The sequence below is a fragment of the Gallus gallus genome, chromosome 1, assembly GCF_016699485.2.
Source record: "Gallus gallus isolate bGalGal1 chromosome 1, bGalGal1.mat.broiler.GRCg7b, whole genome shotgun sequence".
Lineage (NCBI taxonomy): Eukaryota > Metazoa > Chordata > Aves > Galliformes > Phasianidae > Gallus > Gallus gallus.
The window spans coordinates 96,724,462-96,740,386 of NC_052532.1; the positions used below are offsets into that span (position 1 = coordinate 96,724,462).

General features: G+C 36.9%; 1 protein-coding gene across 7 annotated transcripts in view; it reads left to right on the forward strand.

The window, feature by feature from the left end:
- ROBO1 (roundabout guidance receptor 1) overlaps positions 1 to 15,925 on the forward strand; it is a 707,723-nt gene that overhangs the window by 672,464 nt on the left and 19,334 nt on the right. For all 7 annotated transcript variants that reach the window (XM_046904542.1, XM_046904541.1, XM_040653484.2 and 4 more), the window contains 5 exons: positions 1,234 to 1,260; positions 3,934 to 3,976; positions 7,277 to 7,431; positions 11,271 to 11,606; positions 14,052 to 14,159. In XM_046904542.1, coding sequence (XP_046760498.1) covers positions 1,234 to 1,260; positions 3,934 to 3,976; positions 7,277 to 7,431; positions 11,271 to 11,606; positions 14,052 to 14,159 — 669 coding nt within the window. The remainder of the gene's footprint in view (positions 1 to 1,233; positions 1,261 to 3,933; positions 3,977 to 7,276; positions 7,432 to 11,270; positions 11,607 to 14,051; positions 14,160 to 15,925) is intronic.

A 15,925-nucleotide genomic window follows, 5' to 3' on the forward strand; every position in this document is an offset into this window, starting at 1 on the left:
GTAGCTGAATTAAAGTTGATTGTGTGAAAAGATTGAACTCAAAGAAAATAGAGTGGAACTCTCACAGTAAAGAGCTGTACTATAAATTAAGCCTGGATTAGGTAATATCCTCTAAGGTTCTTCTTTTTGCACTGTATCATATTCCTCGAAATAAATTGGCTTGGAAAAAGAGGGGGAACCTAGAGCATATCCTGACTTATAAAAACAAGACATTCTGGAGCCTACCCCTCAACCTCAGAGTTATTGCATAAACTGCAATAAGTGCTTGTTCTCTTAGCTAGATCCTTTTCTTTTGTGACAGATTTGCTGATCAAATTCCATCTGAAATTTTCTTTCAGTGAATATTTTATTATTCCTCTTACACTGGTCTTTGTTTTTGTTAGATCAAAAAGGGCAATATTAGCCTTTTTTACCCATCAGTGGTAGAAAAACTATACTGTCATGTCAACAGGAGGGGGAGCATGTGCTAATAGGAAAAGCAGATGCTATCTCTCTGTATTTGGATTAAGGGCCCTATTGATCCAAAGAGGATTTATAGTGGCAGTGAGGGTGAAGATTGTCAAGCAATGTCATTGTTCCATTGTTAACCTTTCCCTCCTAAAGCCATGGCTTGAAAGGTAGAAAGGTATTACATCCTTAAGGTAGATAATAACTGCTTAGCAATTTCTTCTATGAAAACAAAAATGAGTTGCTGCAGTAGGTTTTAGGGCCTTTTTTTGGAGATGTTGCAGTTCTTGAATCAGATACAGTAAAATAGCAGTTGTCTTTCTTCCTTTATATGATTATTTTCTTACTGAGTATCTAAGTGTACCTGTTAGTTGAGCATGATGAGCATTTACTTGGTGAGCTGCAGATAAAATTCAGTGGGACTTTGATAAGGCTTTGTTAAGGAATGTGTCATTCTGCATTCTAAAATGATTAGCAATGTAGGGTTTTTGTTTATAGTAGGATCTTCAGAAAAGACAAAGCAAACTGAAGGGTAGTCAAAGGCAAAACCAGTCATTCCCTTCAGGAGCACAGTGGAGTATCAAACTATTTTTCAGTGGTGCCTGTTGAGACAATCTTCTGAATCACAAACTTAGTTTTACTTCTATGTCAGTGTGACTGAACTACCGGGTTAGTTATTTGCATTTGTTTTGTGTTCAGCTGTCTGCTAGATTTATACTAATGTGGTATGTTTCCCTTTCTTTCTTCAGCTTAATAACCAGTTTGTATTTTGTTTTGATTTTTCAGTCCCGTCTTTTACCTTCACACCAACAGGTATATATTTGCACTTTTCCCCCCTTCTTTGTTACTTCAGCATGTGTTCATGGTACTGTTTCTCCTTTTCTGACATAACCAGCCCAGCTGTTCGGAAATTTTTTAAATAATTGCATTAATGACAGGTATCACTATGTTATTTTCTAAATAATCTTGTTATTCTCTAAGTAGTCTATACTTGCTTTGTAGCTGACACTTTTATTCAATTTTTGTGTACCATTTTGTCATATACCATGTGATGCAAGCACACCATTTTGTAGCATGCTCCTGTCAGTCTGTACAACCTGAGCTCACTCTTCTTGCATTGCAATGAAGTAGTGTGGCCTCCTGCATCTAGTGATGTAGAAGGCATTTCTGATGGAGGAGAAATGACTTTGCAGAGCCCAGGTGCTGAGTTGTAAGGGAACCAATGGGATTATATTTGGTGAAATACTTTCCTATTGTCTTTCCTCTAAATCTGCATTAAATCAGTATCCTTGGAGTTGCCTGTTTTAAAAGATACAGAAAATCAAAGCGAATTATCAGTTAAATTTCCTTGCTTGTTGCCTTAAACCATGTTTGTGCTACAAAATTATAAAAGCAGTATTCCTGTTATACATATTCAAAGCCGCACCCAAATTTGGGGTGGGTTTAAAATCACCATCTTTTTCTTTTTGCTTAAAAATGTATGAAATATGTCCATGACATTGTGCCATAGACCACCATAGTCAGTGGGGGAGAGCCTTTCTGTTCTGTAGGTGGGACCTTCAGTCAGTCTCACAGTCCGAGAGGTTGGCAGGTTCTCCTCTGCAGTGGATACAGTTCAACACATTCACTACCTACCGCTGTAGTACATACATTCCTTTTAGCTACAAGCTGAGTGAATAGGCAGGTCATATCTTCCTCCTTTGTTCTAACTCCCTTCTTTTCACAAGAGGCCTGTGTATATCTGGGGAGGGTAAAAGTCACTTGATTTCTCTTCTGCAAAATCAGCCAAAAATATCTAGCTCAAAATATTAGCTCAAAATTGCTGTGCTTATTTGGCCATTGGAGCTGTGTCGCATCCCTCCAGGTTGGACTGCAGCTGAAGCAAACTCATGTCTCTCTGCATTCCTTGACATAGACCTAGCGGTAATTGGTTAGATTCTTATCCACATGCTTTTAATCACACTGAACAGTATCCTGTTTCAAAAGTCATCCTATTATGTTCAGTGGATTTGCTTACTGTTCAGCATGAGTCAGAGAGGCCCCTAATGTTTCTGAATTCCTTTGAGATCCACAGTGGAGACTAATTCAAATTATTATTTTGCTGTTACTTTAATTGGCTTAACAGCTTCTATTGCAGTCACAATTGTAGCATGCTACTGAAATTCTGCAGAGGTTGGTAGGCTAGCTAATATGCATTTTCTCAGTTGGGTTCTTAACATTAAAGGAAAATATACCACAGCTCCATAAGATATGTCAGAGCTGCAAAATAAATAACACTGAGATTTTTAAAGAAATTGGAAAAACATGAACTATATAAAACATTTAAGGGGAAAAAAAATCCCTTTTCAATCTGTGATTCTAGTCATGCATCCTATTGACTTTAAATGGTACCAGACCCTCTTCTTTAGCATTACCTACAGTAAGATTTACCTGTAGAAAGCATCCTACATTTTAATCCCGTTATTGTAATCACTGCCAGCATTTATCTCTCTCTTGCAGACTCCCAGTTTGGAGTTCTTCTAAAGAGCAGAATTTGGCTGCTTTTCTTCAACACGTTCCTAGATGGGAAATGTAGAATCCATGAACATTTGCAAGGAGGCAGTCTCCTTAACCCTTTGCCTAGTCCACTGCAAACCTGCAAAACATATAGCACTGATTCTTCTGTGTGCATTACTTATAATAACTTCTTAACCATGACACTTCCTGTGAAGGATATGCAGTCCTTGCCAAAAAAATAAAAGCATGTGTACATGCACTTAGTCAGTGTGTAGTGCTTATGAAGTAGCAAAAGCCATTCCTACTAATTTAGGAAGCAGTCTTTCTGCCAGTGATTTTTTAACAAGATTTATACATGTAAAGGTTTAGATTAAAAACTATCATTATTAAATCCAATTGTAAGATGTTGTAAAATTCAAAGCTTCTGTGGACTTTTAGAGTAAGTTTGTTCCAGGAGTAAAGTGCAAAAGCATTCAGAAAAAGCATATGTTTTTGTAGTAGATTCAGCTGTAACAAGCCATTGTTTACATTGGAAGTAAAGTATGTTATAAAATCATGCTACCTCTTTAATCTTACCAAGAGAATAAGGTAGAGCAAAGCTTTAACATTTACTCATTCATGAAATAAATATATGACCTAAATTATTCCACAAAGTAACTCCTCTGAAGTCAGCAGAGCTTTGTTAAGTTTGACCTGATGTATGGCTTCCTGCTTTCTTAAGCAATACGTGTGTTTGTTTGTGTTTTTCTGAACAGAACTGAAATATGAAACTTTGATGGAGCTAAGAGTAGCAATTATCAAGAAACAGAAGTATTATGTATAAACTTTCATTAGAAAGAGTGACTTTCAGGATGAGACTCTGAATTAATGTATAAACACTGAACATTTACTGTCATAGCTGAAATGAAACAAAAGCAGATTTAAAACTACTGTCTAAGGAATCTTTTCTGCTTTTTAAATTATTTCATTTTTTATCTTTAAATATTGCAGTAACCTATCAGAGAGGAGGAGATGCCGTAAGCAGTGGAGGCAGGTAATTACATGTTTTATTTTTAAAGCTGTAAATTGTGTACGACAAGCTTTAAAGATGGTGGGAGTACAGTTGTCCTTGTAAGTGGTGGCATAACAGCAACTTGAAAAAATGCATTTTAATGTATAATATTAATGTATACACTTGGACCATATATTTTTTTCTGCTTAGAAAGAAGTGGTTTGAGTTTCTAGGTTGATTTCCGAAGAATGGGTCATGGGTATTTTTAGCTGAGTTGCTTTGTTAACCTATAAAAGCTGCACCTCAAAAAAATGAGCAGCAGAGGGTGCACTTTAACTTCAAAATAGAGGTCTGATGGTAGTAGCTGATTGAGGGAGCAGAAGTAATTAAGTCGTGGCATTTATGAAGATTAAGAAATATAGATGGTTCGCAAACACAGCAAAGATAAAAAAAATTATTGGAATTTTTTTCTGAAGACACAAGTTGCTTGTAAGGTGACTTGTTAAGAAAAAAGTCTTGCAATCAATGCAAAACCATTAAAGCATCACTTTCAAGAAATGTGCACTGAAAGAGAGGGAAACAGGTAGATTTTTAATTTAAAGCCCCCTGCTTTGAGAACCAAGTCTATTCCAGATTTAAGACTTAACTAAGATATATTTACTGGCTTTATGTTATTATATTATTAATGAATGGCAATGGACAAAACAGTCATTTATGTTTCAGGACACAAACAGTTTTATCAAAAAGAAAAAAAAAATCATGTCAGAATAGGGTCACTTTATTAGCACAATTTTTTTTCTATTTTCTTTTTTTTTCTGTGGCATTTTCCATGCATACCCTTTTGTAAGCATTTGAGTTAAGGATTTGGCATGGTATTGGAATAAACATTAAAATCTCAGAGAACAGCTGGGTGATAAATTCTTATATCAATTCCTGTTTCACAAGTGGTATCTTGTTATTCCTAATTTGCAGGACCATACAAAAATTCGGTAATGGTAAAGATTAGGCATAAAATTAAGCATTCCCAGTATGCTAGGATGCTATACAGAGTAATGTGCTGCTGTTACTGAACCTGGCACATAAAGAGCAACTGCAGATCTCTGTGTCCTGAACTGCATGCTGCTGTGTTGCTGTAGCCATAAAACCAAGGAGGAAAACCTCTAGAACAGTTACCCTGCAATGTTTGAATGGATAAACCTGTAAATCACTGGGTTGCTGCCTTCACCCCAGGATAGTGAGAAAATAAGAGAGAGCAGATACGAACCATCTTTCCCTGACAAGGTTGTTCAGAAAGATACACAGTTAACAGCCTTTTGTGCTCTTTGTGCCACTGTGCTTTCAGCTCTTCCCATAGCATGAGGTAGACAAAGCACAGTCACATAGATGCAGAGGACAGAAATGAACCCAGAAGTGTCTGCATCGTGTGCAGTCATTTTGGAACTGCTGAAGAAGCAGCACTGGTTTTTACTGTCCTTGTTCTAAGGATCAGTGCCGCAGTCTAGCAGTGTAATTGGTTCAAGGTGCTAACATCTTTACTTCTTTTGTTCATTCGAGTACATGGCATTTACAGAGCATCTGATGTTGTACAGTATTTAGTAGAATATAAAACACAATTCTGCTATATAAAATATCTTTGCATACAAAAATCTTTACTGTTAATTTCATATTCAGTGCTTTCACTTCCCCACATTATATTCACAATGTTTTGGAAAGGTTTAGCATTTTAGCCAAGCGCAGTTATACAAGCATGTTAAAGCAGTATTAAGAATTCAAAATATCACATTCAACTATTTCAAAATAATGCATGCTTTGCATGATGCTGAAAAAATACCCCCTTCTGTAGCAATCCCCCTTCCAAACAGAATTCAAGTAATGGTAATTAGAGTGGATTGACTCCAGCCAGCATCCAGGCACCCGCACAGCTGCTTGCTTGTTCCACCCCACCCCAGACCTAAACCTAGATTCAAAGATTCAAGTAATTCACTGAAAAGGTTAAAGATCTTTGGAAAAGATGATCTCCTATCTTGTACCAGGCCACGGTAGCTGCAATGCAAAAATCTTGGGTTCACAATTCCACCTAAACGGCTCCAGCCACACAACACACTTCTTACAGGACAACTTGCTTAAATACAAAGCAAATTTTATCAGCAAAGAACTATTGCTCTCTATACAAAAACTCAATGCACAGGCCTTGGAAGTGCTGGAACATTCTGGAAGGCTTTATCTTCTCCAAATGCCTTGAGATATATTTTCACTATAAGGATTAGGGAAAAAAAATAAAGGCGGGTAATTCCAAATTGGCTGGACTGTTCATGGGACAACATAGCTGTACATTTATTTCAGATTTACAAAAAATACTTGTCTAATGCATGTGTACTTGCTGGTTTGTTAGCTTGACAGTAAGTCATGCCTCATCACCTCCCATGTTAAATTGTCAGGTGACATATGCTGTGAAGAAATATATTCACATATGGATGTATAGATGTTTTAAATGTCATTCTGAGACTGTGACTTAAGCCTGCAGCATTAGCAGACTATATCCCCCATAACAAACCACATGCAGTTTGTATTCTCAACTTGCCATTTCAGAGGTCAACTTTTTATTTTTTAAGAATATCACATCTAGTATTGTGGAGACCAGCTTCTGTATTATTTCCAGTGGTTCCATATGATCCACAACAATAGTAGTACCTGATAGTGATTAGTACCTGTCTTCATAAATTACCAAAAATTTGTGACTATTCACTTGCAAAATTTTTTGCAAGTGAATCTTATTTCTCCATATCTATCTTACTTCCATGTTTGAGGTTTGTACTTGTTTTGATTACCAATCCCCCCTTTTTTTACCTTGTTTTCTTTAAGAAATAAGGAGAAAGAATATGAAGAAAAATGCAATTCTTCCCTCCAACTCCCTCCCCCCACCCAAAACAAACAAACAAACAAACAACAACAAAAAAAAACCCAAAGTGTTACAGACATTTAAAGGGTGCACACAGACATGTAAGTGCAGTTCAGCACTTCAGAATATACCAAAGAATTGAGCTGTGTTTCCCAGTGCTCAAGCTCTTAAACTCAGAGGGCAGTGAGGCACACTGGCAAAGGCTGCCCAGAGAAGTTGTGGGAGGTGTTCATGACCAGGTTGGGTGGGGCCCTGGGCAGCCTGAGCTGGCGAGGGGCAGCCCTGCCCACAGGAGGGGAGTTGGAAATAAATGATCTTTGAGGTCCCTTCCAACCTAAGCCATTCTGTAATTCTATGAAACGTGACATTTCTGTGAAGGATATAATTTCAGCTTGAAAATGTCTTTGTTTAGTTTTTGAAGTGACCAAACTTTGTTTCTAAAGGCCAGGACTCCTAAACATCAGTGAACCAGCCACACAGCCCTGGCTAGCAGATACTTGGCCTAACACAGGGAACAACCACAATGACTGCTCCATCAACTGCTGCACCTCTGGCAATGGAAACAGTGATGGCAACCTTACGACATACAGTCGACCAGGTTAGACATGTTTCTACTTTGCTAAGGAACTTTCTTTACATGGTATATATTAAAATACACGAGAACAAATCTACTTTTCTTTTTAACTTCCAGTATGTTCGCATTTAATGTAGTTTCATTCCGCTATGTCATGATTGTGCTTTCTGTCCATTTTTGAATCCCCATTTTTCCATCCCTTTCGGTCCCCAGCCAGTTGTGTCAAAAACTGAAGGAGCCTTTGCAGTGTTCCATATCACCAAAAGTTGCACTGAACATGTACGTTTTCACATCTGACAAACATAAGACAACTTCATTTTATTTTGTACATCTTTGTTACTTGGATGGAGAAGGACAAGTACCAAAATGGTACTGGTGACATTTTCAACTTGTTTTGGGCATGATGGGAAGAAAGAAATAAACATCACTACAGTACTTGCCAGACACTCTTTGGCACATTAAGAACCTCCTTTGGGATTCCATTCTGTACAAAAGTGGATAGTTGATTTTCCATTTAGGATGTGCGAATAAAAATAAGTTAACTTCACTATCTAAAAGCAATTGTGAAATGCTAGGTTAAGTGCTAAATCCCAGGAGCTTGGGCAGAATTCAGAGTAGTCTTAAGGAAAACTTTGTGAGTGCAGTAGGAAGACAATAAGAGAAATCTATCTGGATGTGCTATTTGTTACAGAATTTGTTTTACAAAGACCTGACACTCCTTTTGTTTTAACACAATTAAGTGTAACTGGTGAGGAATGAAAATGTATCTTTTCCATATTGCCTACACTCTGCCAGCGTCTGTAGCTAATTTTTGCTAGGAACATTTCCTAGCATTTCTGAAAAGAAGTGTGATTGCCTATAGTGAAGTTGCATAAGTGCAAAATAGCTTTACTTCCAGCATAATTAATGTGAAACCAGTCATAATGTGATAGGGGTAATTCGTCTCCTGCTGTATCCTGTCTGACAGTGACCAGTGCCAGGTGCTTCAGCGGAAGGTGAGAGATTTTAGCATTAGGGATTTGTGTTTTTTTCTGCCCGAGGATATTATGCCCACAAATAGCTATGTAAAAAGATTTCTGATAGAGACATGAGCCAGCAGTGTGCACTGGCAGCTATAAGGGCAAACCACATTATGGGATGCATTAAACACAGCACAGGCAGCTTGTCAAAAGAGGAGGTTCCTTGCTACATTTAGCATTGGTACAGCTTCACCTTGACTACTGTGTGCAGTTCTGGGCTCTACCATATAAAAAGAATGTTAAGCTCCTTGAAAGTGTCCAAAGAAGGGCAACAAAGCCAGTAACAAGGCTGAAGGCATGTTCTGCGAGGAGGGACTGAGGACCCTTGGGCTATCTAGTCTAGAGAAGAAAAGGCCAAGAGGTCACCTCACTGCTCCCTGTTGCTCTGCGAGGAGGGGAGGCATAGGACAGTGCTGAAAGCTTCTCCTGGGAGCTGATAACAGGATGGGAACAGCACAGGGCTGCATCAGAGTAGGCTTGGGCTGCGCAAGGGGAAACATTTCTGTACCATGAGGTTAGTCAAACTCTGTAACAGGCTTCCTAGAGAAGTGGTTGATGCCCCATGCCTGTCAGTGTTCAAGAGGCATTTGGACAATGCCCTCAATATCATGCTTTAACTTTTGTCTTGCCTTGAATTAAGTAGTCAGGCAGTTAGACTCAATAGTTTTTGATAGTTCCTTCCAGCTGGGCTGTTCTTTTCTGTTCTATTCAATTCTGTTTTATTCTGTTCTTCTCTTGTAGCAAGATTTGAGTAACTGAAACTTAATACAGTAAAGGAAGACAATGCACATTTCTAAGACTTGCAAACTGTTATAACAACAGTTATAGCAGCAGATTCTCTCTTGATTTAGCTTTAGTATTAAGCTTGATTGTGTTGCAAAGTGTTTCCTTCCTTTGAAGTAGAGCTTGTAAGCTTAGGGGTCAGACAAGATGTTCCCAGTGGTATAGTAATGTCTTCTAACTTAACAGAATGGGAACATGTTGTTCTAAGGGTAAATGCTACAAAAATGTCTAACAGGATAAATCTTCTGTTATATAGGAGGGCCAGCTCTGTTTAAGTACTTTGTATGAGGAATTCTATTATATTTATATTAAAAAGTCTCTTCTGCATATATTGTATAGATTATATTGCCCTATGCAAAAAATCAGATGCAGTTGAAAATGGAAGGAGATGAGAATATATGTCACCAGTGATTCTACAAGGATAAGATACCAATGCATAAACTATTGGGAATTAAGAATATATTGGATATAATTGCCCAATATAATATAGTGCCCTTGGAAAGGAGAAAAGACTTGTGTGGTCTCAGTAGGTGAGAGAAAAATCAGAAATGAAGACATTTAAGAAGTAAGAATCATGAAGGTAAATACTGTGAGACAATAAATAAATAACACCTCATGTAAGAAAGAAAAACATCTCAAACAGTAAAACCTTCAAAAATACAAGCTGAGGGGTATGCAGTGTGCAATGAATAAATTGTATGTGGCATGTTCTGATACTGTTCCTTAATCACTGTAAGTGGGGATCACTGATTTTCTTCCTCAAGTATTATTTTGTTCCTCCTTCTTTCAGAAAATATTTCTCAAGAAAAATGTATGTGTTAGGAAATATTTTTGAAATTGAATGTCCTTTGTATTTAGAAGTTATTTCATGTAGTACAATAGTCAAATTTCTGTACTTATTTTTACTTGGCAACCTTTCTAGTAAATTAAATGCAGCCTTCACAGGTAATGGACTTAAAGTTTTGATTCAAACTTGTTAACATAAATGCTACATATTTTCAAAGAGGAAAAGTATATTCCTGGTGATGGTTACATAATTATTGATGCATTAATCAGCTGGCAAATGATAATTCTTGTTTAATGATCATGGAATGCTGTTTTCACTCAACCTTCTTAATGCCTGTCCACAGACTGCATTACTCCATTCAGTATTCTTCTAAAAGACTGGTTAAAGAAAGGAAAAAAAAAAAAAAATGCTGAACTACTGTCACAGAAGATAGAGAAGCTGCAAAGGTTAACACATTGATTCACACAGTAGTGACCTCATCATCAGTGCACATCTGGTTAATGTATGATTGTGATAAGTACTGATCTAATGATGCAATAACTATTAGAAGAGTGAATTCATGCTATCTATGATGTCTACGTTTAGCACACCAGGGCAGTGGCATCGCTATGGTATTACTCTGAAGTATTCAGAGCAATTAGCAACAATCCAGAGTGTTTTCCTGCCTTTTTGTTTTAAACCAAAATACAGTTCTGTACAAGGAAATAATGATAAAATAAAGTTTTGCTGCTGGGTACTGAGTTACCCTTAACACTGTACTGTTTCTCTTTAATTCTGTTAACATGTAATCATTTTCCAGTCTGTTTTATAAAAATCTGTTGTATTGCCAGTTTCTTATACTGATAACAAGAGTCTAAATTCTGTTTATTCCGTGTTGATGCAAAATGGCCATCTCGTTATTTCCACTATAAGATTTGGGTTGATCTTTCCTTTAAATGAAAATTATCACAATGATTCACTGGATGCCCATACTGTCAATATGGCCAACGTAGGAGGGGGAAAAAAAAAACAAAAAAAAGCAACACAATGCTAAAGGAAAAAAAAGGAAAAATAAACAAGGTAAGTCATCAATTCAGTAGATCTCAATTTACAGTGAAACAAAAGAGACTTAATACTGTAAGCAATAACTTATTAGGTAAATTATATTCTATAAATATAGCTCGTGGTTGTGAACCGTATCATTTTGCACTGAAAAAAATTTAAAGGGGATTTCATTGAAAGTATAGTGTAAGCGAACAGAATGACCTTTTCTTTTTTCTTTCCTCTGTGGTTAGCCGATTGTATAGCAAATTACAACAATCAGCTGGACAACAAGCAGACAAACCTGATGTTGCCTGAGTCAACTGTATATGGTGACGTGGACCTAAGCAACAAAATCAATGAGATGAAAACCTTCAATAGTCCAAATCTAAAGGATGGAAGATTTGTCAGCCAACCTGGGCAGCCCACTCCTTATGCCACCACTCAACTCATCCAGTCAAATATCAGCAATAATGTTAACAATGGCAGCGGGGATACGAATGAGAAACACTGGAAACCCTCTGTTCAGCAAAAGCAAGAGGTTGCACCCATACAGTACAACATTATGGAGCAAAACAAATTAAACAAAGGTGAAGAGTTTTTAGCTTGTTTCTCCTCTTTAGGCATCAGAGGAGTTTTGACCTTCTGGTGCTGGGAGTCTAAAGCTTTCAGGTTCAGCAGTTACAGACTTCTGTGGTGCTTTTAGATGCCTTCCTCTTTAGGTTTAGAAATTGTCAGCTAACAGTGTCAGGAAGTTAATTAGCACCACAATAACCTTGAGATATTGAATTTATAATAACAAATAAGAAGTTGTATCTTTAGAAAAAAAAATGTATAAAACATATTTCCTATGGATTTGAGATTAAGTTAAATTTAATAGTAGTGAAGGGATTGGTTAAGGCAGAGGCCAGATATTTTATTCATAAGCCATATGCATGGTAGTTACATTATACTCTACCTTAAATTTTAAATAGGTCAACCTACTCTTCCCAGTCGTGGATGGAGACTAATTAAATCTACATGTTCATGTAAATGAATGAAATTTTGCATATCAAACTCTGTAAAATTGTATTGTATTGTACACTGGGGACAGAAATGGAGCTATACAATTCATTTTAGACTTATTCTTAGCAAGCCTTCCATTCACATATTCAGAGGCAATGCTACTGCACATAATTTTGGAAACTAAATTCCTCTGTTACACTGACTGAAGTCTGTGGATCCAGAAGCTAAAAATAAATTGATTTTAGTGTTAACGTGAAACATCAGAATGTACCTTTGTGGCCTTGAGGGCATGTGGGAGTTGGAAGAAATAGGTATGTGATTTCTTGCTGGCCCTCCGGGCTACCATGCAACCTCTTTTAATAACCTGATTTGCAAAACAGTATCCCTAGGAACTGGACTCATTCTAACTTTGAACTTCTTGCATGGATTGTTGTAACTCAAGTGGTCGCATAGTGATAAGTTACGCAGTAAAAAGATGTGCTTCATTACAGGAATGTTGATTCCTCTACCGGACCTATATGCTCATAGAGTTCAAAGGTTGAAATAAAATGTGGCACCTTCCCTTCATGTAAACATTTCAAAAGAAAATTCAATTTTTGTGGCTCTTTACTAGAGGGTGGAAGCTGTATTTTTTTATATTATTATTTTATTTTTTTGTAATTATGTTTTCTTTCATGAACTGTGTACTACATATCTGTTTCAGAATTAAAGCATGTTTTGGTTTTATTCCCTGGAAGATACTGCATCTTTCAAACTGTGTATATTACAGCTGCATATTCTCTAGCATATTGTAGTGTGGAAGGCCCCCTTAAAGCATTGTCTGCTGACAGTCATATATACATATTTCAGAGTGTTGATTTACTGTTTATCCTCTGTGTAAACATATGCAGTATGTAGAGCTTCAGCATGGTCTATGGAATGCAGCTAGGCTGAGAAACTATTACAGAATACACTCTGGTGTGGAATTCATCATTTTGCTCTTTTTTCCCATGCTTACATTATCACAAACATTTCTGCAGCAGATGGGGACTGGATTCTTAGTTTTGTTTATTTTTGTTTTCTTTTGCCATTTTATGAGTCAATATTCTGATCTCGGATTTCTCATTTCCTAAGACAAAACCATCTTGCTGACAATTATACCTATAGCTTTTGTGATGGGAAATAACCATTTTGATGAGTTAAATGCTATGCTTCATCGTTGCTACTTTATGTCCAATGGTTCTGTTTATGACGCAGTTTTATTTGCCATATGAAGAGTAACTCAGCTCCTTTATGTTCTCTGTAAATTATAAATACTTTCTGGCATGAAAGTACTGTTTTCTCAGATGAGCATTTTACTTCTGAAAAAGTTTTGGGGATCTGGTTGCCAAATCTCGATTTAGAAGTAATATGTGTAGCAAGTGCTTTAGAACTGGAGAATGCAGATACTGTAATAGCCATTGGCAAAAAAGATCCCGTGCATTGCTAGCATTTACATGAGCCAATATAAACAGAAATCTTCCTACAAGTAGTAGACATTGAATGAAGACCTGCTCTGTTGTAAACCAAATTCAGTGGAGCTGCGCTGTTGTTCCAGCAAACCATTCAGCCCTTGTAGTACAGGACTGACTCCTCTGTGGGTTTGTCACCTTTGGAAGGCAAAAAGTAGCTATCGTAGTCCACTGGCTGCCTTGTATGCTTCAATTAAGCCGAGACTATGTAAAATCAATCAAGGTGACGGTCTATTCATATGTAAAATGCCCACATAGATCTATATATACACTGAGACTTAATCGTCGCAGAGGCATTGCCACTATCCCGTGCATAGGATTTCATTTTACTTCATATTTGTTATAGAGCTACTGATTTTCCTTAAAATTACAGAGACAAAATAAAAATAAATTGTCATTATAGAATGATTTTCCTTTCAAAAAAAAAACTTTTTTTTTTTTTTCAGTATTTTCAGGAAAACTGCTTTGTGTTGTGAAGCAGATATATAAAAGTAGATCTGTTTCTAAAGGATAGCATTAACTATACTATTAAACTTTCAGATTACCGAGTAAATGACAGCATTGCTCCAACAATTCCATACAACCAGTCATATGACCAGAATACAGGTGGATCCTACAACAGCTCAGATAGAGGCAGTAGCACATCTGGTGAGTATCTAAAATGTTTTCCAAATGTTATGGTGTTTGGACGTTCTAGCCATTGTTAGCACATGTTACTGAACTTAAAGAAAGGATGAGACACAGGAAAATTACGTAGTGCAGGGACGTTAAACAGTGTGAAAACTGGTTCAGTAGGTGCCTGTATTTTTGTTCCATTCCCATGATTGCTTAATGCCATCTAAATGTACATTAATTGATCACTGAAAACTGTCAAAGCCATGAAATCAGGTTAAATTTGGATCTCCTAATGCTCATACCCTACTGCCTAATGCTATGATCTCCAGATAGAAAAGTCATGAAAATTATTTTAATTTATGTGATAACTGTTGACTTCTTTATGCTGTACTGACTCCTTTTCCATCTGTTAGCTCTGTGCACTCAAGAGAATTTTATGCCCAGAACAGTCTCAAGATACCCAAAGATTTTTTAACCAATCCCATAAACTTTAAAACAACATTTATGTGAACAACTGTTTTTAGAGATTTCAGTCAGTATATATCAAAATACTCTTGTACATCATTCAAATGTAGATAGTAAATAATTCAAATTAAATTTTGTTTCTCCTAAGCATCTGCTATGCAAAATACTTATAAGTCCTTTGTAGAAATCTTGAAATGAAACTTAGATTTTTGTACTGGGGAACGTTGACCAGGGAACTGAAATTGTGCTCTGGAGCAATGGAATATGGTTTAATTGCTTCTTATATTGGCATTAACTGCTAAGTTTCAGCTTCTATATTTAGAAGTGCAGGAGATTTTCAGAGGCAAATCAGAACCATGCATAGGCTTGATCTGGGACTTTACTGTAAGTCTGGTGCTTAGCTTATGTTTATCTCTATTGAGCTGATGATAGGCTGAGCTATGATCACAGTCACAGACTTGGTGGAGTTCTGCTAATGAAGGCTAGGGCTTTCCTTTTTCACTTTCTATACTTCTGTCTCCTTTGATAACCTTGTTGCCTTAATCCTAACCTCCACTCTGTCTTAACCTATTATGACTGAGGTTGTGCCTGTGGATGAGTGGAATTCTCAATGGCTGAGGTGAGATGAGTGAGCATGGCTCCTAATTCTCCCATCTGTTCATGGTGTTCCTGTGGGAATCAGCCTTTTACCTAGGTCTACAACACAACAATGCAGTGCTGAGTCCCCTCCATGGCTTTAAGATCTGAAATTCAGAATGAAACATTTCAGTGTGTGAGCCCATACATATTAAAAAAGAGAAGGTGATATTCTCCATGCTGACACCTATTATGGTTATTCTAATGCTAAAAATTTATAGTCCTATACCACAGACTCCAGCGGGAACGAGGCAAGGTGACCAGAGTAATAAATTAATTGTGCTGAACTTAGTATATGTCACGGTGCTTAGGGAAGAGAACGCAGATGATGGTCGCCTTGGGATGCTTAAGGGTCTTGCTTGACAAACTGATACACCAGAAAAATAATTGTGCATAGCAAAAATATACTGATATACTGATATCTGACAGCTAATGTGGGACAATAGGCAGAACTACTGTCTGTAAGAATAGAAAAACTGAGGCAGGAGAAGTGAGAATAACAAGCTTCCTAAATCTCACTGAAACATACTTAATCTTGTGTCTAGGTTTAACTATGATGGTATAAAACCATGTGTCAGTTGCAGAGAAAAACAAGAAAATATATTTATAAATAAGGTGCCTTTATCTGCAATTAACAAAGTAACAGTAACAAAGAAGGAAAAAAATGTATACAAAGGAACAATGGTAGAATCCCTCCT